General features: G+C 43.7%; 5 protein-coding genes across 7 annotated transcripts; all 5 read left to right on the top strand.

Annotated features, from left to right (window-relative positions):
• The first annotated feature begins 965 nt into the window (after positions 1-965).
• wu:fc50b12 (uncharacterized protein LOC103911624 homolog) lies at positions 966-2,132 on the top strand. Its single transcript, XM_056580422.1, has 3 exons — positions 966-986; positions 1,085-1,248; positions 1,898-2,132. Exons 1-3 carry the CDS (start codon positions 966-968, stop codon positions 2,130-2,132), a joined length of 420 nt encoding a protein of 139 aa, XP_056436397.1.
• Positions 2,133-2,827: 695 nt separating this feature from the next.
• kbtbd7 (kelch repeat and BTB (POZ) domain containing 7) lies at positions 2,828-5,842 on the top strand. Its single transcript, XM_056579858.1, has one exon. The coding sequence runs from the start codon at positions 3,244-3,246 to the stop codon at positions 5,107-5,109; it is 1,866 nt and encodes a 621-aa protein (XP_056435833.1). The 5' UTR covers positions 2,828-3,243; the 3' UTR covers positions 5,110-5,842.
• Positions 5,843-6,037: 195 nt separating this feature from the next.
• zgc:101559 (Ras-related protein Rab-33B-like) lies at positions 6,038-8,546 on the top strand. The gene is made up of 2 exons (XM_056579859.1): positions 6,038-6,307; positions 6,921-8,546. Exons 1-2 carry the CDS (start codon positions 6,053-6,055, stop codon positions 7,365-7,367), a joined length of 702 nt encoding a protein of 233 aa, XP_056435834.1. The 5' UTR covers positions 6,038-6,052; the 3' UTR covers positions 7,368-8,546.
• Positions 8,547-8,670: 124 nt separating this feature from the next.
• Positions 8,671-16,117, top strand: katnal1 (katanin p60 subunit A-like 1). 3 transcript variants are annotated; one of them, XM_056579856.1, is made up of 11 exons: positions 8,671-8,821; positions 9,338-9,513; positions 9,771-9,931; positions 10,304-10,442; positions 10,766-10,887; positions 11,084-11,189; positions 11,895-12,053; positions 12,266-12,392; positions 12,998-13,132; positions 13,534-13,660; positions 14,165-16,117. In XM_056579856.1, the coding sequence occupies exons 2-11, from the start codon at positions 9,352-9,354 to the stop codon at positions 14,361-14,363; spliced, it is 1,437 nt and encodes a 478-aa protein (XP_056435831.1). In that variant the 5' UTR covers positions 8,671-8,821; positions 9,338-9,351; the 3' UTR covers positions 14,364-16,117. The 3 variants fall into 3 exon arrangements, with proteins under 3 accessions (XP_056435831.1, XP_056435829.1, XP_056435832.1); XM_056579854.1 differs by having other exon boundaries at positions 8,671-8,892; positions 14,165-16,116; XM_056579857.1 differs by lacking the exon at positions 8,671-8,821 and adding an exon at positions 8,912-9,083.
• A 771-nt stretch (positions 16,118-16,888) lies between these two features.
• On the top strand, positions 16,889-24,646 carry tspan7b (tetraspanin 7b). Its single transcript, XM_056580260.1, has 8 exons — positions 16,889-17,062; positions 19,674-19,862; positions 20,582-20,656; positions 20,777-20,872; positions 21,184-21,339; positions 22,126-22,209; positions 22,354-22,440; positions 22,650-24,646. Exons 1-7 carry the CDS (start codon positions 16,997-16,999, stop codon positions 22,420-22,422), a joined length of 735 nt encoding a protein of 244 aa, XP_056436235.1. The 5' UTR covers positions 16,889-16,996; the 3' UTR covers positions 22,423-22,440; positions 22,650-24,646.
• Positions 24,647-27,176: the final 2,530 nt, after the last annotated feature.

Below are 27,176 nucleotides of genomic sequence, written 5' to 3'. Positions count from 1 at the left end.
AGAAGTACAACTCAGTTTGGAAGACGACAAAACTCAAAATTGAAGGCTTTTTACGTTATTACAAGCTTATAATGATTTTATATCATATTTTATCATGGGTTAATTCTGTTATTTATGCTTTTGCCATTGAATATAAAGTTATACTAAAATCGAGTTACGAATGATTTGTGCCTGTTACCGTAGTGGAAAATATGTTATATTTATTGTTTTGCAACTTACAGCACTTTTTCAGAAGTATTATTACGTATTATTAACACATCAAATACATTATTTGTTGTTTTTAAGTAAACAAAGTAACCTAAAATATAACTGCACAGTCACACATTGTTAATCTTCATAACTGTTTACAAGAAAGTTGATGTTTTGATGTTTTTTGATGACAGTCGCTGCAATGATATTGCACATCCACATTTGAGGCTTTTTATGGGGACAATAAATTGAGGAAGATGTTCATTTTTAAATAAAATAAAAGTGCTTTTTAAAAATATTTCCTGTGCCTGTAATGTTTATACTTTGTATCTATAATGCATTTTAAATCAAATATGTTACAAGGTTGTTTTGAGTAAGGTCATTATAACATTGATGCAATTATTTGACGTTTGTCATATTTCATCCTAATTTCATCCAGACATCCTAATATTTAGCAGCAGAGATCATCTGGTAATGATTAGCTTAAAGGCAGATACTGTTCTTCAAACTAAACCTTAACAGGGCACGATGTTGATGACCAAGCTCCAAGGTAACGCTAGGATCAAACTCATCACACTCACATTCCCTCCTCGGCAAACATCTTCTGATAATATGTAAGTGTGCAATGCTATTTGAACTTCTAGATCACTAACATACAACCTATAAATGACCCAATGATAACTTTAGTATAGAAGGGGGAAAACTTACACTCGTCTTTCTAATTATTTCTTTGTGTTGTCATGCAAAGCAGGGAGCCAAGCTTGTCTTTTGAGAGAATGCCAAATAAAGCACAAGAGGTATGCAGTCATTTACAATTCTATATAAATCACTTTAAAATTAAGAGGACTTTTCATAGATCAAATAAGTAGAAATGTATGCATTTTCTTATTTCTAGGATGCGGTAATCAACCTGACCACATTGCAAGAGATCGCCAGGGAGCTGGGTTTTGAGTGGACCGTTCTGGGTGATGAACTTGGCTTCACCAGAGCTCAGATCAGGCAGTTCCAGTCCAAGTCCGTCGAAAAGAGCGTCCAAGCCAGAAAAATGTTGGAATGCTGGTAGAGTGTGTGTGTGTGTGTGTGTGTGTGTGTGTGTGTGTGTGTGTGTGTGTGTGTGTGTGTGTGTGTGTGTGTGTGTGTGTGTGTGTGTGTGTGTGTGTGTGCGTGTGTCACCTCTCCTATGTGCATTTTTGTTGGTGTTTGTGTGTGTGACACTGTATGTACGTGTATGTGTGTGTGTGTGTGTGTGTGTGTGTGTGTGTGTGTGTGTGTGTGTGTGTGTGTGTGTGTGTGTGTGTGTGTGTGTGTGTGTGTGTGTGTGTGTGTGTGTGTGTGTATGTTTACGTATGAACTCTCAAATGCTAGTGCTAGACATTTTTCAATAACCCAGTCCTGGTGGATCACCAGGATGGCTGTGGAGCCCTTTGGGCCCTGTCCTGGGACTATGGTCCCTTTCTGGAACCGTTGTCCTGGGAACAAAACCCTAACCCTAAAACCAAAGCTGAAAACCTAACTAGCACATGTCGTGCACCAACTCCCAGTTGAGAAACCCTGAGTTAAATGTTTCATATGATGGATCACCCCATACAAATGCAAATTGCTTATTTGCATATATTTCAAACAAAGATAATAATCCAAATTTTTCCTTTCACAGTATCCTAGCAGCCTTTGTGAGAATCTTTCTTCACGTGTTCCCTTTTGACCCAAGGTACGAGTCATCATGGGACAAGAGTAACAAGACAAAGCTCCTGCAGGACGGTCTGGAGCGTGCCGGGAGGAGGGACCTGGCCGAGAGGCTGCGGTGCCTCCACTGGGGCCAACAGAGGCTGAGCCGCAGGGTGGAGCTCCCCTCCGCCTTCCCCTACCTCATCACCGTCCACAAGACCATCAACAATAAGGAGGGGCTCCGCAGGATCAACGAACTCAACCGGAGATACACCTGAAGCTGGAAAGAAATGAACGAACAGATGTTCATACTATATACATGCACACACACATAATCACGTACACACACACACACACACACACACACACACACACACACACACACACACACACACACACACACACACACACACACACACACACACACACACACACACACACACACACAAACCCACACATTAAAGCATAAACACAATTATACATGTACCCACAAATAAAAGTATCTAACTGTGGTATACTTGTTCAATTTCAATTATCTTAGATCGTCATTATTACAATTAAGAATATCTATATATTAACTATCAAGAATTAAAAATGAATCCCAACGTTGAATAGATGTCGGAATGAAAAGGTAGCTAATTGGGCAGCTACGTTGTTAGGTAGGTAGGTAAAGGCAGGCCGGTGGGCCAATAGGTATGTGCAGAGCTCTTGGTAGGTGGAAAGGACCATTTTGTTCATTGTTTTCAGCATGCATTCTTATTTATTTAATGCAAGATATCTTTCTATTAGTCTATAATAACTGATTAAAGACGTACGGTTTAAATGTATTAATATTTTATTTAAGCTCAAATGTGAGCTTCAATAAAAATATCTCTATATTCTCTATGCTCGTCCCTCTGAAAACGAAGTCAACCAAACATGGTGCGCCCCCAATCTCTCGTGACCAATCAGAGACATGTGCGGCCATCACATTAGCAAGATTGTGTGAGGGGAAAGTCGTATGCTACTGTATTTCAAAAAACGCTACACAGCTGCTTTCACTGGGACGTCAAATATACTACGAGTATGCCTGGAATATGCCTTCAGAAACATGGGTGAAACTGTTAAAATTTATATCGACGAATCATATTTACGGAGTAAGCATATTTTGGACACATCATTAGCATTATACGGAAATGCATTGACGAATTGTAAGCTATACAATCAAGCCAGCGTTAATCTAGCAAGTCGCTGCTAATACATTTTCTATGATTGTTATCTTGAGACGAATGAGCAATAACAGTAGTCTTAGCGCCAAGTTAACCAAGGATACAAAATCGTCCTCTGTGATTTATTAAGAAGCTATTCTCTCGCAAAGAAAACAATAGTTGATGACAGCACGTTTTCTCGATGGCATCGGTATTGAGTTATTTCAGTGGTCCCGAAGAATTGGAAGACGTCGACCATGCCCGAGGCTTACTTAAAGAACTTAAATCCTTGTACGACTCCCGACTGCTCGCTGACATCGTTATCGGAGTGCAGGGCGACGGATCCCTGGACCACTGCGACGAGCAGTCAGTCAAAGGTGACATTGAAAAACTTTTCCAGTGCAACCGCAACATCCTCGCTGCTGCCAGTCCCTATTTCAAAAGCATGTTCACTGGTGGCTTAAATGAAAGTATGCAGGATAAAGTAGTAATTCGGGGTGTGGACGCCGAATCCATGTCTGTGATAATAGACTACTGTTACACTGGAAAAGTAACAATTACAGAGAGCAATGTCCAAAAGGTTTACGGGGCTGCCAATATGTTACAGCTCGAGTACGTCAGACTCGCCTGTTCCAGTTTTATGACGCGGAGGCTGGACCTCTCGAATTGTGTGGGCCTCCTTAATTTTGCTGACACGTTTGGTAATCTCGAATTAAAAGAAAAAGCCCAAACGTTCATAGCAAAAAACTTTAACCATCTTTTTAATGGAAATGAGCTTTGTGACCTGGACTTGACGCATATACAAGAGGTGTTGGGTTTAGACACTCTGGATGTCGACTGTGAAAGAAAAGTGTGCTCAGCAGCTCTACAGTGGATACAGGCCAATGCACCAGTGGAGACTGAGGACGCATTACAGGTTCTCCGGTGTGTGCGCTGGAACCTGTTTGCTGAGGGGGACAAACCTTACCTGGAGAGCCTCATGGCCAGTCCATTAATTGAGAAATATCTGGCATACTTTGTCAACCGGTCGTCCGAGGAGGACATATCTGCAAAATCGGTGACTCCAAAGCACAGGATAGGCGCCAGCGCGAAAGAAATGATCCTCTTCTTTGGCCTGCCAAACGACAACATAATGTGCTGCGACCCCTACTCTGAGGACCTCTACTTCATGGCCCCCCCACTGGTGGACCTCAGCAGTCAGGACTACAAGCGCTCCACCATGGAGTCCCTGATCGCCTGCGCCACGCCTGAAAACAACCTCTACCTAGCCTCCCACCTGTCCAAACACTTCTGGCTCTACAACCCACTGCTGAACAACTGGCAGGAGCTGGCCGAGCGACCCCTGGCCCGGATCCACTCCGGGATGGGCTACCTCAACGGCCACGTGTACATCCTGGGGGGCCGGAGCCCCGTGACGGACGTGCGGCTGAAGGAGGTGGAGTGCTACAGCGTCCAGAGGAACCAGTGGACCTTTGTGGCCCCCCTGCCCCACTCGCTGGGCAAGATGCAGGTGGTGACGCTCCACGAGCACCTGTACGTGGTGAACCGGCGGCGGATGCTCTGCTACGACCCCCGGCGCAACCGCTGGCGCAACTGCGGCTCGCTGCGGCGGGACAAGCTGCACAAGGCGTGCGTGTTCCAGGACCAGATCGTGTGCGTGTGCGACATCCCCGTGGTGAAGGCCTACAGCCCAAGCCGGGGGGAGTGGAAGAGGCTGGGCGACATCCCCATCGACAGCCGGGCGCTCAACTACCAGGTGATCCAGCACGACGGCAAGCTGCTGCTGCTGACGCAGACGCTGCTTCAGCACAACAAGAACCGGATGCTGATCCACGAGTACGAGCCCGCCCGGGACACCTGGAAGAACGTCATGGCAGTGTACGTGTGCACACTGGGGCCTGTGTGTGTTGCCACGCGGCTGTACCCGCCCTGCCTGGGCTCGGCACACAGCGTGTCCATGGAGGAGGAGGACGACAGCGGCTCCAGCGCCGACTGGGACCTGGACGGCCTGACGGACGCCGAGTCCGACTCGGCGAGCTCCAGCTCGTTCTCCGATGAGAACTGGTGATGATTATTGCGACATTGCAGGTGTTTCGTTTTTTTCAGTTTTTTACAGGAGGCAAGTGTAACATATGCAAGGGGCCATCGCAATGCCCGACCGTGTGGTGTTTTTCATTTAAAGCAGGTGTGTGACAGGTGGATGTCTTTCTGAGCCAAGAACTTTTGTGGTGTGTCAATAAGCTTTTGTATCCCTCATTGATGAGCATTGTGATTGAAGGATTAAAGAAACTTTAGATTTCGCTGTCCATATTTAGAACACATGAATACCTACTGTTTATTATTATTTGTACTGGTTATTATCATTATTTGCCTCCATTTTAAGTCAGAATACCATACACTCTAAATCGGCCACCTCTATTTCCTACCCCTTTCTTACCCTTAATTAAGGCAAAGCCAATTTTGTAAAAATGAATGAAATGAACAGCCAATGCACTGTACTCAGGTTAGGCCGAGCAAAGCCTATATGCCATTACTGAATTTAAATCCCTGAAGAAAATGTGTTTCAATGTTGTGGTTTAAACGTTAATGTTAAATTATTTTACTGTTGTGTTATTTCCATAGTTTAGATTGTTTGAAATTGGGGAAAAACAGGGTCTATGGAATGAAAGTACATTGCACTATGATATGTGTATATATATTTGATTTGTGTATTCCTTCTAAAGTAATATATGCCTAGTGGATGGTGAAGATAGCATAACATGAATTCTAACTGTTTTAATTAAAAGTATAAATGTTTATGCTTAAAGCCTGGTTTGGTATACCTCCCACTCCAAGTTTAATTATGCGTTTTTTAATTTCATTTGAACACATGGAATAAACATGCTCAAAGGTTTTATACGGGCACTGAAGGAAATTCAGTTGATCTTTATTGTGTGGATGCGCGGCACCGATTGGGTCGTATATTCTCGCGGTGTTTAGAATGTACTACATCTAGGTGGCGGGGATGAGCAATGGCAATTGAAAACAACCCTGTGGAGGTTTTTGATACAGTTTTCAATCGAAATGATACTCAATTGTCATCACAGCTTGAAAATGATAGCCTCGAAGCTCGCATTTTTAAGATCATAGTAATAGGTGACTCTAATGTAGGGAAGACGTGCTTGACTTATAGATTCTGTGGCGGCATTTTTCTCAAAAACCCAGAGGCTACCATCGGTGTTGATTTCAGAGAAAAGACACTCGAGCTCGACGGAGAACGAATCAAGGTAAGGGTTTCAAAGTGTTATACCTAGATATGTGTTAACAACCCTAGGGATCCTACAGCATTATTAACCCCGTCGTGGTATTTATGGACCTCCATAATAAGGCGTGCATAGCCCACCACATATAGAAAATAACTGCTTCTGAAGTACTCGTTTTATCTGCTCTGTCTGAAACGAAAGGTAGTCAAAAATATAACTAGCTCGCTTGCTGTAAAATAAGCCACGTCGTTTTTGCTTCTCTAGATATGTGACCTCCATCATAGTATGCGACGGTACAAATCACATAGCTGATCGCTTCTATCAAGCATTTTCTCGTATTTTACAATGGAATTGCAGATAATACAATCCAAATCATTATAATACTTGTCATAAAGACCAAATATAATTATGTGTGATGTATTACATGTATCTCCATTGGTCTATATATAGCCTATAAGTCATGTATATTTGTTTGTTGTGTGTGCCTGTATATGATGTGTATTTGATTTGTGTTTGTGTGTTTATAGCTCATGTGTTATTCATTATGTTAACTATTTGGATCTAAAATGTTTTTAGTTTATAATAAGTTTATAATAACTAATATATATGTTATGCCTTTATTGACCTCCACCATCAGCTGCAGATATGGGACACAGCCGGGCAGGAGCGCTTCAGGAAGAGCATGGTAGAGCACTATTACCGCAACGTACACGCCGTCGTCTTTGTGTACGACGTGACCAGCCTGACCTCGTTTGAGAGCCTCCCCGAGTGGATCAGTGAGTGTAGCCGGCACTCTGTGGGCCCCATGGTGCCCCGCATCCTGGTGGGCAACAAATGCGACCTCAGAGCGCATCGGGAGGTGCCAACGTCCCACGCCCAACGCATGGCAGATGGCTACAACTTCCCCCTGTTTGAGACGTCAGCCAAGGACCCTGCTGAGAAGGAACACGTTGATTCAATCTTCCTGACATTGGCCTACAGATTGAAGAACCATAAGCCTCTGAGGCTGAAGCAGCCCAGTGAGAGCAGCTCGAGTCTGCTTTGGTATCAGAGAGAACATGAGGCCACAGGTTGTCAATGCTGAAGTGTAGCCGCACTGCTGGTGTGTGTGCCTGCGTATGTGCGTATACAGGGTTAGCAATATGAATGTCTTCCATTGTTGATTTCCAACCGATCTCCCATACGTCTTCATGTTGTTCTGGTTTCTTGCAGATGGCTGATCAAACAACAATGCATGTCGGGAATAAGGTGCTGCCTGTAGTCTAAAGTCTTAACGGTGCTTAGGTAAATTTGAATGGTATTCATTTGATGGTGGGAATTCCCCCAAGGGGAAGTAAAGTGGAAATACCAGCGAGAATTGGGTGTTCAGCAATTTAACCACAACCAGGGTTCCCCCATAGGGTCATGTAAAGCTGCGAACAAATGTTAAGACCAGAACAGTGTAAAGGTATTCAGCGAAGTTCATTTGTATAGCAATTTATACAATCTCAAAGAGTGTAAAAGAGGACAAATCCATGTGATAAAAGAAAGAAGCCTCCAATATGAACAAGTTTACTGTAGGTTTAAGGTATAACTCAAAAAGTAGAAAAATACTACACAAAGCAAAAGAGGAACATTAAGTAAATGCAATAAGTTTCGCTACATTGATTGCAAAATACTGAAAAACGTCTGCTTTGTAAACACAATATAAAACAACCACAGAAAAAGGGCCCTGGGATTGAACATGCCTTTCTGTATTGAATGTGCATGTGCTCTTTGAGATAAAAGGGGGTTCCTATTAATTACTTGCTACTGTAATTTCCATTGCTGGCAGTATTGTGAGCTTGCAGAATAATACAATCTACATAACATTTAATCAGTTAAGAAAGGGACTACTGTGGAACAGAATGTAGTTGTGAATAATACAGTACACACATTTGAACTGTAAATATTATATCCCGTCTTTGTGATTAATAAACTATGCCTGCTCATGTGTAACACTTTGTTTGAGAGAAATGCCAGTGTCTGACAATGTAGCTTTTATTTTGGAGTAAAATGTTGTTATTGTTCTCGTTTTTTTTATTTAATTTTTTATTGAAGTATAAAATTGCTAAATTGAAATAAAATAAAACACATGAAATTCCTTTGCATGAGAATATTTGGTATACTACCCAGGACACACCTTTGAGTGTGAGGATCTCTTCACCCTAAATCAGGTATTCACAATAAAGATTGATGGAATTATTTACGTTACATGTAAACATGTGTCGTGCTATAATGGATATGCCCATGCATTATGTATATAATATATGTAATACAATACATAATGAAGACATAATGGCTAAAATGGGGTGTTATTTAACTTATTTATTACATATGCAGTAGGCCGGAAATAATGTAGAGTGTTGCTTCTGTTAAATGCAATACATAACGTCATGTGCAGACTTCACTTAGGCTTAGGTGCTTTGATGGCTCTGTTCTACATGTTTTCAACGAGGACTTGAACGCACCACTAATGAGGCGTTCAGTCATTCTCCACACGGCGTCTCGGCGACCATGGTAACATTGGCTTGTGTTTGGACTTCGCCTGATCCAAGACATTTATACTCGCCGTATTACATTTTGTAACAGTGAGTGTATAATAACATGTATTTAAGACGTAGTGAGTCAACCGTCAGTTGTTTTTGTGTCTACGAATTGATGTGTCGCATTCAGTAGATTAGCCGTAGTGTTAACGGTATCTCTCCATGCATGCGATTGGTTTACTTTTCTGTGGCCCAGCTAGTGGTTCGAGTTAGCTCAAGCTAACAGGGCGGCAGCGGTACTAACTTATGTTTTCTTATAGGCCTGTACATTTATATCGAACTTCTGAAATGTAATGTAAACCCCGCCTTATGCATTCTGCACATATTTTGAATAATGAAATTGCTATGTTTTTATTACAATGACAACAACCTGTATATCAGTATTTGTTTCAATGGGGACTTGGTATGAATGACTGGCCTTGTTGTCATCATGTGACTTCTTTTCAAGATTTGAAATTTTGGGTAAGAGCCAAGTTCTTTTTCCCTGCAGAGCCACCGTCCAGTATGAATTTGGCTGAGATATGTGACAACGCAAAGAAGGGGCGAGAATATGCGCTGCTGGGGAATTATGACTCTTCAATGGTGTACTACGAGGGAGTCATTCAACAGATACACAAGTACTGCCAGTCTCTCCGAGACCCTGCCCTCAAAGTCAAATGGCAACAGGTTCGGGATTTTCTGATGCACATTAACACTATAGACGGTGAAATCCAACATTATGAAGAGGATATCATAGAACACAAATGTATTAAATCCCCACATATCTCATACAACTGCCACTGTTTACTATTCCTACACATTTGATCATTAATAACAATAATTGCAAAGTATACAGCCCAGCCAATGCCCGTGTATTCTTCCACAGCAGGTTGAGCCAAACCTGTGTAAATACAAACGTAACCTCATGTTTTGATTTGCACCAGGTGAAGCAGGAGCTGTCAGAAGAGTATCAGCAGGTGAAAGGAATTGTGGGAACACTTGAGAGCTTCAAGTCAGAAAAGCCTGTGGATTTCTCCGCTGCTCTCCCAGATGAGCGGCCACAGGATCCAGCCGTCTGGCCCCCTCCCACCCCGGCAGAACACCGGTATGTTCTCTGTCACCTATCCGACGTTGGGGAGCCAAGTAGTTCAACGAGATTAACACTGTACAAGACCCTTCCTTGTTCCTCCTTGCAAATAAGTAGTTGCATTCCTGTCCATAGGTGTGTCGTGCCAACGGCGGTATGTGTGGTTTTTCATCTTCTGTGTCTGGGGACCTGTTTTTGTCTGGTTCGAGATAATTGGCAGGCTGGCTCTGATACTGGCAAAGTACTTTAGGTTCGCCCCCAAGGGACTCGAACTCTCCCTTTCGCCTGCATTAGTGACAGCAGCTTAGCCCACAGACTAGGACAATCCTCTGCGTTTTTTATTTCTTGTTAGCTGCTACTTGAGCTCATATCCATGTGTTTCATGTGCAGGAACCCTGCTGCAGTGAGGCGTCCCAGTAGCGGTGTGAAGCCACGAGCGGCAGCACCATCGGGCCGTGGTCCGGTCAACCCCAAGTCAGAGCGGCAAGCCTCCAGGGAGAACCGGGGCCACAAGGCCAAGGACGACAAGGTCAGGATGCTACTGAATCCTAATCTTCTCCTAGTTTGGTCCTTCTAATTTCCTAGAATGGTTTCTTTGACCATGACTGTGCACCTTGATTACATTCCTGTACACCTGCCAGAGTTAACCAAGAGGCACAGTTTTATCTGTAATCCCTGGGTAGGCTGATATTTAGCGGATAAAATCATAGTAATATAAGGCATTAAGGATACGAGCCATATGGAATTATACAGGACACTCAAAACCTGACACTGCCTGCACTGGATAGACGCGATTTTAAAGTGCAATAGCTTGTATTGTGAATGCTTTGTCTTCTCACCCATCCCCACCAGTCAAAGAAAGGTGAAGGTATAGGAGAAGGAGAGCTGAGAAAGTATGAGGGTGCTGGGCAGGACAGCGACCTGGTGGAAGCGCTAGAGAGGGATATTGTCTCTCGCAACCCCAACATCCACTGGTATGACGACGGGACACGCGCACCTAAACACTCTAAAATTTGTGTGGGTAATGCTACCCATAACACCAGGCTTCAAGGTGTGTGTGTGTGTGTGTGTGTGTGTGTGTGTGTGTGTGTGTGTGTGTGTGTGTGTGTGTGTGTGTGTGTGTGTGTGTGTGTGTGTGTGTGTGTGTGTGTGTGTGTGTGTGTGTCCTAGGGAGGACATTGCTGATTTGGAGGATGCTAAGAAGCTGCTCAGAGAAGCGGTGGTGTTGCCCATGTGGATGCCTGACTTCTTCAAGGGTATCCGTCGACCCTGGAAGGTGCAAATAGCATTCATTGACGTACACACAAACATGGGTGTGCATGGTGTTGTGTGTTTGCGCTTCACCATTCACCATACATAGGATTTGAGATTTATAAAGAGAGAGATTTTTGAAACCTAACCAAACAAACGACCCTCCCGCTCTGCTCCCTCCCTCCCTCCCCTCCTCCCTCCCTCCCCCCTATGTACTCCGCCATTGAGCAGTGTTGAGGTTCACTAAGCTGTGATTGACGTGTTAAATGGATCACCTGGAACAATCACAGAAAACATGCCCCGAATGGTCTAAAATTACCTGGTCTCAATCTAAAATCAAAATTCGCTAATAGCTTAGGGAAGGCTATGCTATTTCTTACAAATTCCACTCTAACAATATCTCTCTAATCTGACCAACAGCCCCATGTTAAGTCTAAAAGACAACCAGAATAATTTGGGTTACTTGGGTCTACAGAATGCTCTCACTTCTGCTCTCACTTTTGCTTTGTCAGTATGCTGCAGAGTTGACCCCCATTTCATGTTATTGTTCACTTCCACATTAAAAAAATTCCTGCAGTACAGAATAAATTTTGTTTTAATCTATGGGTGTCTATTTGAGACTTGACATGTTGTAGTTTAAACAACGTGTCTCTGTCTCTCTCTGTCTGTCGCTCTCTCTTTCGGTTTCTCTCTCTCTCGCTCTGTCCCTTCTATCTTTGGTGCCTAACAGGGTGTGCTGATGGTCGGCCCTCCAGGGACTGGCAAGACTATGCTAGCCAAGGCTGTGGCCACCGAGTGCGGCACGACCTTCTTCAATGTGTCCTCCTCCACCCTCACCTCCAAGTACCGGGGCGAGTCCGAGAAGCTGGTCCGTTTGCTGTTTGAGATGGTGAGACTGTGTGTATGTGTGTATGTGTCTGTGTGTTTATGTCGTTGCTGACATTTGCTTGCAGTTGAGCAGCAATTAAAATGGTGAAGAACCGTACATTCTTAAATCCTTGATGGTAGAACCATCCATTCTTAAATCCTTTAGGGTAGAACCATACATTCTTACATCTTTGATGTTAGAACTGTACATTCTGACATACTTTGTCTTCCCAGGCTCGGTTCTACGCCCCGACCACCATCTTCATCGACGAGATCGACTCCATCTGCAGCCGGAGGGGGACATCGGACGAGCACGAGGCCAGCCGCAGGGTCAAGTCCGAGCTCCTGGTGCAGATGGACGGTGAGCGGGATGCAGATCTGCACACAGGAGTCATAAGTTATTAATACCCTTACCCTTTAGCCTTCAGGTAATCGGAATCCAAAATCCCAATTAAAATCTTGCCAACAAGTATTCCCCTGACACGCCGTGTTCTGACAGTGAGGTTACTCAGACAGACGATTGATCAGTGGTTAAATCATTTAAAGACCATGCTGTGTTTTGATATGACATTTTAAACGGAATATAGATTTCAATTAATTACTGCGATTATTAAGTCTGCAATTACCCTGTGGGAGGACTCATCTGTCAAGCCATTTTTCCCTCTCCCAATGTCATTGTTTTCCCAAGCGATGTAGCTTGCACAGGTTCCTACTCGTCTGATGTATTTGAGCAAACCAAAATTGCTGATGTATATTCTGATACAAACATCTCCAGGTGTGTCGTAACAGCCCACCCGTCTCGTTAGGCTGTTTTGCGGTCCATGTGGTATCTACCCTACCCTAGTAGATAATCTTTGGTTTAGGTTCCTGTTTTAATCAGAAAAAAAACTAAATGAAAACACGGCCATCAAGCCAACAAAGCAGAGTGAGTGATGCAGTGGGCGGGTTTGGTTTTGTGGCGAGCAGGTGTGGGCGGGGCCTCGGAGAATGACGACCCCTCCAAGATGGTGATGGTACTGGCGGCCACCAACTTCCCCTGGGACATCGACGAAGCCCTGCGCCGGCGCCTGGAAAAGAGGATCTACATCGCCCTGCCTACAGGTGATGCACACGCGACCGCACAGACACACACGCACACAGCCTGATACCAACCCTATCCCATTTATTTTTGCAACTGCAATGCAATGTGTTTAACAAGAAAATATACAAAGAATAAATCCAAATAATTTACATTTTATTTCCTAAATGTAATCTAGTTAAAATTACTATATATAATAGGAGGGAAGGACGAAATAAATAAAATACAATGCAAGTGTATAGATTAATAGTGTATAAATTACATTCAAAATCAATCAAATATCTGCCCTGAATCGTGTGTGTGTGTGTGTGTGTGTGTGTGTGTGTGTGTGTGTGTGTGTGTGTGTGTGTGTGTGTGTGTGTGTGTGTGTGTGTGTGTGTGTGTGTGTGTGTGTGTGTGTGTGTGTGTGTGTCCGTCCTACCAGCCGTGGGTCGTACAGAGTTGCTGAGGCTCAACCTGAGGGAGGTGGATGTGGCCGCTGACGTTGACCTGGCTTTCATCGCAGAGAGGATCGAGGGCTTTTCTGGAGCTGACATCACCAACGTCTGCAGGTGTGTTTGTGTGCTGGCAAGGGCGAGAGAGTATGCGGCACAAAAATAGGCGCTCACCAGCCAGACAAGTACACCCAAGTCACTATACCATATAGCCGTTAGAGCTATTGGTGTCCTCTGTTGTTGTTTCTGGGAGTTATTCCTTTGCTAGATAGAATGTTGGACAGAATTTTTAAGTTTATATTGTGCCGATGATCATGTCTTCATCCTTAGGGGGAGTCAAGTCATTCTTTATTCCGTAGGGAACCTAACCCTAGAACCTGAGATGTAACTCACCCTTTCAGTTCTATGAACGGTTCACAATGGACAAAGTACCTCTTCCCTCTTTGTCAATTAATAAGCCAGTTGTCCGCCTGTAACGGCTCCTGGGCCCTGTCTAGCCCTAATGCCAGCGCCGTACATTCCCAGGGCCTCGTGCATAGAAAAAAAATTGTGCTTTTTTTTTCACAAAGGCTTCACCCGGTCTGTATCTGTAAGAGTTCCTTCTCCCTGTGTGCCCACCAGGGACGCCTCCATGATGGCCATGCGGCGGCGCATCCAGGGCCTGAGTCCGGAGGAGATCCGCGCCCTGTCCAAGGAGGAGCTTCTCATGCCCGTCACCATGGAGGACTTCACGCTCACGCTCACCAAGATCTCCAAGTCGGTGTCCGCGTCCGACCTGGAGAAGTACGAGTCCTGGATGGCCGAGTTCGGCTCCGTGTGAGGGAACTGCTCCGGAGAGAAGGGGACCTTTTTTTTTCGTTTTGGCGATGAAGACAATGTTGTAAGACGGTTTGAGCTGAGCTCATACAGGAAGTGGATCGCTGTGGACTATTGGGAGGTGGAGGATGGGATGGTGGTGTGAGCCCGGCATGCATTAGAACACAGGTACTTTTCTTTTTTTTTCTTTGGAGGACACTGTAACGTTTCAACCGGTGATATCTCCTTATTGTAGCTATGATCGTAACCAAGCCTCCAAGAGATGACGTGTCAATCATGTCGTTGACAGACTTGGGGAGGGGGGGGGTTCCGGGATGGGCGGGACCTGGGTAATGATGGATCTATTCCCCTCTTCCTCACCCCTCAGACCTTTTACTTGAATGTGACTTTTTTTCTCTTCTCGTTTTGTACATTCCTTAGTATTGGTTTTTAACGGGGAGATAATGAATGCACAGCACTAATGCACTCAGTGTTTTAAGTATTTCAAACACAGAGCACCTTGAATGTAGTTGAATGTGTTGTTTGAGTTTTTACTGACTGAGCTGACCCCCCTGAGCATGTGGTGTAGTCCTTGTAGGTAGGCCTTTATGCAGGACAACTGCACACGTCTACTAAGTAAGACGCAATGCTGTCACATTCACATAGATTGGATAACTAAAGGTATAGATACAAATGGCTCACAGACTCATAGAGGTACTTGACTAATACTATGACTAGGTAACTACCTCTGAGTCACGGAACAAGGTACTGTAACTCATAGAGGTACTTGACTAATACTATGACTAGGTAACTACCTCTGAGTCACGGAACAAGGTACCATGACTCATAGAGGTATCATTTTGTTTGATTACTACCTGAATGAGTCATGTCACAACGTACATTGACTCATAGTGGTAGTTGACTTAGATTAGGTTATATGTCATTAATCTGTCATTTGGCAACAATTGAATTGCCATATGACAATATTACTTTGTCTATTAGACCATCATTATCGCAAACAAGTAAATGGGAGAAGGAGCTATGGATTCTGTGTCTTATCCACTGTGACAGTACACTGCTATCTGCTGCTAAATGCTGTTGGTCCTCCTGATGTCATTGCAAAGAAAATCAGAAAGCCAGGAGTCCGATGTCCAATTGAATACTTGAGCTCTCTTCAGTCAAGGGGCTTCACAAGAGGTAAAGGTTGGTTACCAAGTTTCTGGATTAATTTCAAAGAAAATTGAAACAAAGGCCTTAAAAAGTGTAAATGTAAAGAACTATGTTAATTGGATCAGTTGAAGTGATAATTTACACCGGGACCTCATATTTATTTTTTAATTTTAATTTGTAAAACATAGTTCTGTTATGTGTTGTCTAGTACGATTACAAACGGGAAACTTGGATAACGATTTGAAGGAAAACTGTCTTAAGTACATTGCAGTTTTTCTTTTTACTTTGTTATTGTATTTGATTTCTGACATTTTGTTTGTTAAATGTTTGAGCAGTTGACCGAGGTTAACATTCAACATTCTTTACGTCAAACCTTTTTATTAATAAAGTCAGTTATGTTAATTTTTGGACTTTTGAACAGGTTTTTGGAGTTTTTAAATTTCTCTCACAAAAGCACAGATATTATCGAGGAAAAAATCAATATTAACTATTAGCCCACTTATTCCACTCTCTGTCTGTCATGGCAGGCATCAAAACTTGTCTCATTACCATTAGGCCTTGTGTCATTACTTTAAACTGCTGGTGGCTGCAGGTCGTATAAGGGCTGTGTGTGGGGAAGACATTGGCACATTTTTTTAAAATAATTAGTCCAGTGGATCGATGGTCATTTTACCAACAACATAAATAGTATAATTTGCACTCTATAACCATGTCCTCCCAACCGTCTTGACTGGATGGACATTTTTGGACATAGTTGCTGTTTAAATACACACGCATTTGTATTCAAAGACAAAGGACTGGAAAATCTGGCAATTGTCCTCCCCCTCTAAGGCCTACTGGGGGCCATAGAGGATGATGGTGGCTACAGAAATGTGGGTTGACTACTAAAAAATGTGCTTAATGGTAGACTGAACGACACAAAACGTTCTGCACTGATCTGGGACAGTCAAATTCTCTGCAATATTCCTCTCCCAAAGTAGGTCTATAGCCTATTCAAACAGGCTGTTATTTAGCACAATTTTAATATAGATAAACAAATCCGACACAACATTGCCTACAGGTAAGTGTATATTATACCATTGAATGTTGACCATGGTTAAACTTTTTTTAAATAAATAAAATGTTTTAAAACAGATAGCCCTACCTATTGCAGAAGTTAAGGAACGACCATGTTTGTAATTAACATTCATATCAAATCAAGTTAAAAGGTGTTTGCACACCCTTTTCATCGATTCTTCCTTATCTTGTTTAACTTGAAACTCGCATTAAAATATATATAAAACCATAATGTGCTAACTATGAAACCCATATAATTACAAGAATATAAGCACACATATAACGGTTTTCTCACTCCCATAATAAAAATGGTTGTAGGCGACGGTGACGCTCCGCTGGTACATCACACGCGTGCTCGCAACGCAACCAGTCTACACAGAGACGTTTCCGGAGCGAGAATTTCAGCTGTAACGCTACAAAAAAAAAATCAGGATGGAGACCAAACCAGTAATAACCTGCCTGAAGACCCTTCTCGTCGTCTATTCCTTCGTGTTTTGGGTATGATCGGCTGTTACTTATCTCCCGATTGATTGTGGCTTCATGTAGCATCGCCACCGTGTTTTTCTATAGGCAGGGAGTCTTGTGTTGTGCATGATGAAGTGATCGGGGGCTCACCATCATGGTGGTGGTGGCGAACACGGGAGTCATGCTGTTTACATCTATTATTTATTACGTTTTTTTGGTGGCTGGTAATTGCTGTCTAGCTTTAATGGTGTATTGACGTTGTGGCGTTTTGATTTCAATGTTGATTGATGTTGGTGTGGTCCGTTATGGTCCTAATCGAACGGCATCCATGTTATGTTGAGGCTCATGATATCTTTCAGGCGTCACTGACACCAGCGCAAAAAATAGTGGATACACAACGCCCAAGCGTGAATCTGTGAGCGCTGATGTTGAACAGGGATACAGCAAACTAGTTTGTCATAGCACCATTTCGCAACCAATTCCATAAAATATCAAGAGGCCAGTATTGTTATCCTTGATATTCTCGGGGGCTGTTGGTGTAGATTCTTAAAGGGCCATGTGCACCTGTCAGCTGCTGCTATTTTGTGAGTCCTATTGTGTTAAGATAAAGATGTGTTGGTGCCTCTCAGAAAATACGCCCACGGGATGTTTCCAAAGAACGCAAACATTACAAGTGCGATTTTGTTGTTAGCTGCAAATGCATATCCCTGTAACACACACGCACGCACGCGCGCATGCACGCACAAACACGCAAACTTTCCATATGTGTTTGTAAATGACAGACATCATATGAAATCAACCTGAGGTGGTTTTAATACATATTGTCTGAGTATATATCCATAGTTTTTGTCTTTTATTTATTATATTTAGGTATAAAAAAAAAAAAATATATATATATATATATATATATATCCAAAGGAAATTTTATATTGATTGCATGTAAACAATATGAATTCCTCGAATGATGCACCATTCCTTCTTCTAAACCGGCCCGCAGGCATGTGGGAGTCACAGCTCTCAAAGTGTATATTTAGTCCAGACTGGCCGTTCACTCTCAGTTCTCCTTCATGCCCACAGCATCCGATTTCAGATGTCCCCCATGCCCATACCTAGAATAGCAGAACCTGGTGGGTGTTCAGGCGATATACTATGTAGAATGTTGCACACACGGCTGGCAGACCCCTTCCCTTTCTTAATTGGGGTAGAGGTGACCTGTTACGAACTGGGTATTATTACCACAGTAGCTGGCATGGTATTACATTTTTGTGTGTGTGCGTGTGTGTGTGTGTGCGTTGAGGGTGCAAGCTGTTTGGAATTCATTGACAGACAAGTAGTCTAGACAACCAGTCCCTGATTTCCCTGCTGGCTTTGAGTAAAGACCCAAGCTGATCCGTGTTTAATATTCAGTGGTGGCCATTTGCTATTGATATTTAATGAAGACAGAATTATTATAAAGAATAATCATCCAACTGCTGCTGTGTATTTGTTTACAGCTTCATATAAGTTTGTTTACCTAGGATTACTATAACGGCAGGGTCAAAATATAATTATGTTTGGTTATTACGACATAGCCAAGTAATTTTTCACTGTAAGCCATGGAATTATTTGACCAAAAGAAGTATCTGTATATCATTGAAACATCCTTACAAGGAATAGAAGGGAGGGAGCCACTTAAATACAGCCCTGACTGATATCAATCATTGAAATCTTTATTCATGGCACAGGAGATAATTATCACCCATTTGTCGGGACATTGCCGGGAGGTGTGATCATCGGGCCATTTTGTCAGCGGACTCGTCCTCTCTGGTCCCATAAAATGGCAGCAGGAGCGGTGATTCACCGCTCGTACCGCTCCTGTCCGCAAGGATGTGGATGGGTTGCCCCCCCCCCCTCTCTCCCGCTCTCCCGCTCCCCCCTGCAGGAAGCCTGTCGTTGGCATCTGTTGCTCACCTCCTTCCCAGTAAGACCTCCCGAGCCCAGGGAGCTGCTGGTTGCAGCACCACAACCACAACCGTTCCTTTATCCACGGCCCTCATTTGAAATGCTAAGAGAGGCAACAAGGGAAGCGCCTGTCAAAGAGCCTCTTTGATTTGTCCCCCGTCTTCTCCGTGTTTGTTTGTGTGTGTGTGTGTGTGTGTGTGTGTGTGTGTGTGTGTGTGTGTGTGTGTGTGTGTGTGTGTGTGTGTGTGTGTGTGTGTGTGTGTGTGTGTGTGTGTGTGTGTGTGTGTGTGTGTGTGCCGGCCTGTGTGTGTGTTTAAATCAATGTTCCGAAAGCGAGCAAGCGATGTGTCTTACGATCAGGATACATTCCTCTCACATACGTCTGCCACCACCTTCCCCTCCCGCCCCTCCTCAGCCACACTCTCCCATCGCTCTTCTTTTATTGTTCATCTCGATCCGCCTCTCGCTGCCTTCCTCCCATTAGAGCAATGGAAACGTTGGCTCTCCTGCCACCGCACAGGGATCTGTTTAAATTATGCTCTTCCTTCCTCATTTCATGTTTCTCATCCACACTTCCTCTCGGGTTTTTCTCAACTCCCACACACTATCCTCTCGCTCTCTCTCCCTCCTTTACCTCTCTACCTCCCCTCTCCCCATCTTTCCTGCCTCTCCCTCCTTTTCCTCCCTCCCTCTCGTCTGACAGATAACTGGGGCTATCCTGTTGGCGGTGGGAATATGGGGCAAGATAATGCTGGGACCCTACATCTCGCTGATCGCCGACAACTCCACCAACGCGCCCTACGTCCTCATCGGCACCGGGACCGTCATCGTGGTGTTCGGCCTGTTCGGATGCTTCGCCACCTGCAGGGGGAGCCCCTGGATGCTGAAGCTGGTGACTGGAGATAGAGGGATGGGAGGGGAAGGAGAGAGCAAGGGAGTGGGGGTGGGGGAGGGAGGAGAAGGGAAGGCCAGGGCAGGGAGGGAGAGGGATTGAAGGCAGGGACAGGGGGAAGGAGGAGGCGGATGTGAGGGGGAGGGAAGAGAGGGACGGGATGCCAGGATGGGAGTGGAGAGTGATGGATGGCTGATGGGGAGGAAAGAAGGAGAGGGGGGGGGGGGAGTAGTGTGGGAGGGAGGGTGGAGAAATGGAGGAGTTTTGGAGGGATCGGGGAATGAGGGTGGGGAGAAAAGTGGAAGGAAGGGAGGCCGTGAGAGATGTTATTGAGGGGAGGGAGAGATGCGAGGGAGAGACGCGATGGAGGGGAGGGGAGGGGAGGGAGAGTGGCAGGGGAGAGGGAGGGAGCTATGTGTTATAAATGTTGATTAATTAGCCTTGGCTCACTTGATAAAGGGGATAATGAGTGACCTCTATTCGCTGAAGCGGGATCACAAACCCAATAGACGCCATAGGGCAACGCTCTCCGTTTATGGTGGTCAAGTGCGTATGGTTCAGTGTGTGTGCATCTGTGCGTGTATGTATCTATGTTAATGTGTGTGGCTAAGTGCGTGTGTGTGCATGTACTGGATAGGGGACATTAGAAAGGATTATGTGCATTGACCCCGGTCTCCAGGCTAGCTACAACACGCGTGTGTGTGTCTCTGTCCCTGCAGTACGCCATGTTCCTCTCTCTGGTCTTCCTGGCCGAGCTGGTGGCCGGCATCTCTGGATTCGTCTTCCGTCACGAGGTCTGAGGGGCCTCCCGGCGCATTCTCCAGACATTTTCATCTCGGTGGTAAAATGAGCCCAGTAACTCACTGTCAAGCCTGTGTAACCAAACGTGGTGTTTCTGTTGTCATCCCCCCCAGATAAAGGGAACCTTTTTAAGGACGTACACCGACGCTGTGCTCAACTATAATGCTGAAAACGAAGCAAGCGTCGCTGTAGACTATTTACAGCACCATGTAAGTCCCCTGACGCCACGGCAATGCGTTGCAACAGATGCACACCGTTGGGGCGGATGGCGGTGGCATTTTGCTATCTAAATCCTTCCCTTGTTCTTCCTTACTCTGTCAACCTGGGAATCCCTTTCTCTCTTTATTACATTTTTCAAACTCTTCTTTTATCATTTTTCTAACATCCGTTCCTTCCGTTTTTTTCTCTTTTGCTCACTTTACTTTTTTCTATCACTGTCTGTAACTCTCTCTATCTCTATATCTATCTCTATCTCTATCTATATCTCATATCCCATCCAATCCCCCCCCCCTCTCTGTAGCTGCGCTGCTGTGGTGTGTACAACTACACTAGCTGGCTGGCCAGTGTTTACTACCCGGCCAACGGCATCCCCCCCAGCTGCTGCCTCAACTCGGCTGACTGCAGCACGCAGGACCTCCGCAACGCAACCGCCGCCCCCACCAAGGTCTATCACCAGGTCAGTGTGTCTGTGTTCACTCTGAGGGCTGCATTCACTGCTCTGCTGCGCTCAACGCATGGCAGAAGAAGCTCGGAGAAACGAGGCAGATCTCTGCTTTTGTACTTCCACCTCACCCCGATGTGAACACAAGGGGGCAGTATATCGTTTACGATCCTAAATGCACATGAGGCAAAGAGGGAATCTGTGAACCGGATTCACGAGACAGTCTGCTCTGTTGAAAATCAGTCCAATACACTGCTCAAAAGTTGTTTTGTGTATCCAACTGAAAATACAATGTTTGGATTTCGGCAGGTGCATTCATTTTATCCTGTCTCTGTCTGTGGAAAACAAAACACTGCACCCGGTTCTCAACTCTAACAATCGGCAATTGCTTGACGCTGTGCACAGCCAACAGATGGGATTTAGGTTAGGAAATTACGAAAAGCTGTTGGCTGTTGGCATCTGTTGATTTTAGAACATCAAACAAAGCTGTGATCTGATTGGACACGCTCCAAGAGGTCTGTGTCTACCGGGTCAAATATGAACTTGAACTTGGAAGAGCGCAGCGTCAACGAGGAGAATCTAGGTGGTCTGCTGCGGCCAGCGTCAACACCAGAGTGGGCTTCAGCGCTCAGCCCCATTGGAATACGTCGGCAATACTGGCAACGTGGACCCTGACTGCTCATCATGTGTGGACCACTTTATCATGTGTCCTGGGTTGAGGTTTATCGCGTTCCCTTCTGTTTTGCTGTTGTTGAGAGAGTGGTCACTGCTCTAATTGATACACTTCTTCTTTTCCTTCAGGGTTGCTATGAGTTGGTGACATCTTTCATGGAGACCAACATGGCCATCATCGCTGGTGTCACGTTTGGAATAGCCTTCTCTCAGGTGGGTGAGAGAGAGAGGGAGAGTGAGAGAGAGAGACTGAGAGAGAGAGACATGTGGAAGCCTTTGTGATGTCGCGTGAACGTCATGATCCTAACTGAAATGATAGCTGATAACCGAAATGTTATCCGTCTGTCTCTTTGTCAGTTGATTGGCATGCTGCTGGCCTGCTGTCTGTCCAGGATCATAACAGCCAATCAGTACGAGATGGTTTAGCTGATGTGGTATTTCCAGGTCAGTGATGTTCGTACTCACACGCACACACATGCATGTACACACATACGCACATGCCCAAACAGGCACACAACCGCAGCCAAAAACATGCACATACACACATACATGGATGTACTTACTCACACATACACATGGATGCACGTATACATACACACTCACACGATTTCATTGTTGTCCCTAAGGTAACTGTTTTCTCTTTTTGTCTCTAGGGTGATGAAGAGCGGAGAGAACAAATTTGCACCTTATATGAGGTTATAAACGAGGAGGCGACAACTAGCACACTACTGAATGAAAATGAATCTCCCTCTCTCTCTCTCTCTCACTGTCACTCTCTCTCTGTCACTCTCTCTCTGTCTGTGACCTTAATGTAATACCTTAATGTAACTTCCTTGTAAAAGCACCATTCCTTAACACACCGCTGTAGATGTGCTCAATGCTTCCGTGCAATCCTTTACTTTTCCGCTGGGTCTAGAGGTCGCTCATGGGGATGTATGCAGGGGTTCGGGGAACACATAGCACTCTGAAAGCTTTCTATTGTTTGATGCCTTATTTGGCACAACTTGATCTCACAGATGAAGGCAATATGATCCACGTTTACTGGATTGCGACATTGTCCAGGAACAATCTTTCTACCGTAATAAAGGCCAAACGAAAACCAAAAACGACCATGACTTGGATTTGGTATCTATGATAATATATCAAAAGTTGATATTATTATATTTTTTGAAAAAATTATACAATGACAAATCTGGTTACTATTTTATTGGACATATATTATCAAAGCTTTATTGAGCAGAGAATATCAGACATACATATCCTATTGAAGATAATGTCTCATGAAAATGGACTTTCATTGTTTTGAGAGCTTCTGGACTTTTGGTTGAGGCAAAATATGTTTAGTGTACTGCATTTGCAATTAATTAGTTAAGATTAAGTTATCAATTAAGTGTAGTGTAATGATACGTTATAAACTAAATGTGAAGTGAATGTGAAATCGTTGTGCACACCCCGCAAAAGGGGCAATGTATATAAACATGAAATGGAGATTTTACCCAGATTCAATAGGCTTATGTTGATTCTAGGTACATATACAAACAGAATTTTGATAAACATTTTAAAGGATATTTCTTGCGTCTTTGGTTTTACCTCGTGATCGAACTTTAAATAACATGGCATTTTTCCCCTGACTGGTTACAACACATGTTGTACCTAGCCACATTTTGCTAGTTATTTTATTTTGGTTGTCTTAGCCACAGTTAACATTTCCCCTTCAATTTCCTTTAAAGTTCAATGGGAGGTTCTTTTACCCTCCTATACGGTCTGAAGAAACAAAAAACAAAAAGTTATAATGATAGTTTCAATCCTATGGAAACTTAAAATGTGGAAATTTGTTTTACCATTATCATAGATGATAGAGGAGTCATTGGTTGTATGAGTTAAACCTTTTCTTCTCTTTCTTCTTTTCCTCATTCTCTATAGTTCTGATTTATTCCGAAATGACTTGGGTTGTTATTATTTGCTTTGCATTGATCCTGATATCATCATATTTAAGAAAATGAACTGCGTCAGCATTTTATCCCTGCATTTTAACATGTTCTCAGACTGTAGATATGTAAACAATATATGTTAATGTGGATGATGTAATGTTTCACCTAATCTGGATAATATGCTAAAGGTAGGCTTTTGCTATCACTCTGTATTTGTTTGAGATTTATGTTTGCTTCGCACGTGATGGCAAACCACATAATGTACATTTATTGATAGTTTTGTTCACGGCCAATTTAAACAGCTTTGTATTTGCGTGCACGTGGCTGCATGCCTGTTAATGCGCATGCGTGCTGGTCAATCTGCGGGACTGACTGAACTTGTGTGCGCGCTTCTTGTGTAAACATTAATCATTTGATGGTCGTCGTCCGTTTATCTAAATGTTTTGCTTATCAGTCTGAAAATTATTTAGTGACTAAATTTCCCAGTGGAATTTAATTTAATTTCTCGAACAAACTAATGTAAATAATGAATTGTAATTCTATCCAGCATACACATGGGGTCACCAGAGACTCAACAACTACTAACCATGCTATTGTCATTCTTCTCTAAAATGCCATCAGTGGTCTTAATATTAATAAATATTCAGAATAACGGTTTGACTGAGTTTTGTGTCTTACATATGAGTGTTGGGATATTATGTGTTTTAACAGAGCTTTTCTACCAAAAACCCCTTTATCTAGAAATCATTAATGAATCTAATTGGATCAGAGCGCTTCAATGGCTGGAAAAATGAAGAAAATATTGTTAGAGGCCTTAATGCTCTGGATGTGTCATACACCAAACGATATTAAAACTTCAAACAATATTAGAACTTCAAAAATTGGTAGGGGCCGAACGGTCGGTTGTGGTGCGCAATAGCGAAGGGAAAAAAACAATCGTAACTTCTTGGATGTTGCATTTTTTGGCCGCTTGAGGGCGCTGGACCAACGCTGCAAAACGTAACGTTGAAGCTCCGCGCGATGCAAAACAAGGGGTGTCTATCGCCGACGTTTGCGTGTGTGTGTGTGTGTGTGTGTGTGTGTGTGTGTGTGTGTGTGTGTGTGTGTGTGTGTGTGTGTGTGTGTGTGTGTGTGTGTGTGTGTGTGTGTGTGTGTGTGTGTGTGTGTGTGTGTGTGTGTGTGTGTGTGTGTGTGTGTGTGTGTGTGTGTGTGTGTGTGTGTGTGTGTGTGTGTGTGTGTGTGTGTGTGTGTTGCTGCGCACCGGAAACAAGGAGATAGATAAGGGCGGTGGGAGGCCGTTACCCAGGGAGACCGCTAACCGGGGCGCTCTCATCTCGTTACGCAAATTACCGGCAGATCGGCGCGGCAGTGGGTCCGCTAATGGAGCGTGCGTGCCGTTGGCTTCCCGCGCACAGCCTCCCTCCACCACCTCACGACGAGGCTTAATGGGCTATAGGCAACAGGAGTCACCCGAGAGGGGAAAGGCTATTAAACAAACGCGCACCATCGCGCATGTTTATATCCACGCGGACTTACGGAAAGATAAACATTTTAACCAAATTGTGTTACCGTATTGTATCTGGCGTGACATTTCTAATGTTAAATCAAAAGGCATAAATATAACGTGCTGTGACGGTCCATATCAAATGCAGCATGCATGAGCAAATAGCCCACTGGTCTGGTAAATATAGTGGAAATATATAGAGCACATCCTATGGCATTTGATTAAAAACCCAGAGAAAGAGGTAGAGAAAGAAAAGGTGTCTTAATTAAGTCTATTTACTTAAAGGCCTACAAACCCTTATTTTAGATTTAATTAGGCTGCACGTATGTAATGCCCTTCATCAAGACCCAGTCCTACCTAATTCCAAATATCACAAGTTAAAGCCAAGACTTTCTATTTGATATGGCTTTTTAAACCTTTTTCGACAACAGGTTACAATTTGCCTCAGTGGAGGTCAAACCTAGCACTCTTGCAAAAAAAGATCACATTAAGTTTGGGAAAATCTTTTTTGCTTGCAACAAATCTCGACGATCAGCCACTGATTATGTCCTCGCTTGGTCGTCTCTCGTTTGTTTCTTTTTTTTCAGAATGACCTTTTATAGGCTATGGTGCTCTTTACTTCCTGCAATGTATTCTGTCTAAAGAGAGATACAATCTCATCAAGTTGACATGCAAATTTCAATAGGGCTGGGCCTATTTTGAAAAACAAATGCTAGTATCTTCTCAATGAGCTACACTGTTATGATAGACCTACAGTTCTACACGGGCAAGTTGTAACGACATGCAAAGAAGCAGCAATTTAGCCCGCTAAATATCTTTTTTACTTCAGCTTTCTATGAAGAATGTAATGTAGTACATGAAAGAGTATTTTCACAAAGAGATGTGAGTCTGTGTTTGATTGTGTGATTGATTCAAACAAAAGTCATCCCTTTGAACTAAACCCTTTTGCAATAATTTAACCAGGCCTCCATTCAACTAAGTAAACCTAAGTCGTGCTCATTAGTACTTTCCAAGTTCAACATCAACGTTTCTCTCCATAGGTTATAAAGGGAGAACCATGGCTGTAAAGCAGCACATCTTACATGGCACAGTACCATTATATATATATATATATATATATATAATATATATATATATATATATAATACATTTGGTAAATACATACATTTCACCTCACTCCAGTGCTGCCCAAAAATAAGCTTTTCAACTTATTCCTAGTTTGGTTAATGCTAATAATAAAATGTGCAGTTTTGCCGTATCACTGCACAGCACATGAGAACCGGAAGTGAGATTTGATCTTCCCAGCTGTGTCTGTCCTTTATCATGTCACGGCTACTGCCGTCAATGTTGTTGTTGTTGTTGTTGTTGTCAGTGCATCTGTTCCAGAACGACGCTGATCTCAGATGGTGCCCACGACGACGGTTGACGGCTCACATGTTCCAGGAACACACACACCTTGTGTTGACAAGTTACTAGAGTTTTCACTCGGGCTGGTATGCACCCCCACCTCCCCTCACCACCCACCTAATCACACACTCACACATTTACACACACACACACACACACACACACACCAACACTCACACACACAGATTCACACACTAACACACACACCAACAAACCCACACACCAGACACACACTCACACACAGACACACAGACAAACCGACACACAAACACACACACACAGACACACAAACACACACACACACACACATACACCACACTCACACACATACACTCAGA

This window comes from Gadus chalcogrammus, chromosome 20 (genome assembly GCF_026213295.1).
Source record: "Gadus chalcogrammus isolate NIFS_2021 chromosome 20, NIFS_Gcha_1.0, whole genome shotgun sequence".
Classification (NCBI taxonomy): Eukaryota; Metazoa; Chordata; class Actinopteri; order Gadiformes; family Gadidae; genus Gadus; species Gadus chalcogrammus.
The sequence above is the reverse complement of the archived record's forward strand: the minus strand, read 5'-3'. Positions and strand labels throughout refer to the sequence as shown.

Excerpts from the sequence above, each read along its gene's own strand:
- wu:fc50b12 (XM_056580422.1), top strand. The coding sequence starts at position 966 with ATGCCAAATAAAGCACAAGAG. Across the intron at positions 987-1,084 it reads TGCCAAATAAAGCACAAGAG|GATGCGGTAATCAACCTGAC; the intron begins GTATGCAGTCAT and ends TCTTATTTCTAG. Across the intron at positions 1,249-1,897 it reads AGAAAAATGTTGGAATGCTG|GTACGAGTCATCATGGGACA; the intron begins GTAGAGTGTGTG and ends TTTTGACCCAAG.
- kbtbd7 (XM_056579858.1), top strand. The coding sequence starts at position 3,244 with ATGGCATCGGTATTGAGTTATTTCAGTGGTCCCGAAGAATTGGAAGAC.
- zgc:101559 (XM_056579859.1), top strand. The coding sequence starts at position 6,053 with ATGGCAATTGAAAACAACCCTGTGGAGGTTTTTGATACAGTTTTCAAT. Across the intron at positions 6,308-6,920 it reads TCGACGGAGAACGAATCAAG|CTGCAGATATGGGACACAGC; the intron begins GTAAGGGTTTCA and ends CTCCACCATCAG.
- katnal1 (XM_056579856.1), top strand. The coding sequence starts at position 9,352 with ATGAATTTGGCTGAGATATGTGACAACGCAAAGAAGGGGCGAGAATAT. Across the intron at positions 10,443-10,765 it reads ACAAGGCCAAGGACGACAAG|TCAAAGAAAGGTGAAGGTAT; the intron begins GTCAGGATGCTA and ends CATCCCCACCAG. Across the intron at positions 13,133-13,533 it reads CTACATCGCCCTGCCTACAG|CCGTGGGTCGTACAGAGTTG; the intron begins GTGATGCACACG and ends CCGTCCTACCAG.
- tspan7b (XM_056580260.1), top strand. The coding sequence starts at position 16,997 with ATGGAGACCAAACCAGTAATAACCTGCCTGAAGACCCTTCTCGTCGTC. Across the intron at positions 17,063-19,673 it reads TCTATTCCTTCGTGTTTTGG|ATAACTGGGGCTATCCTGTT; the intron begins GTATGATCGGCT and ends CTCGTCTGACAG. Across the intron at positions 19,863-20,581 it reads GCCCCTGGATGCTGAAGCTG|TACGCCATGTTCCTCTCTCT; the intron begins GTGACTGGAGAT and ends CTGTCCCTGCAG.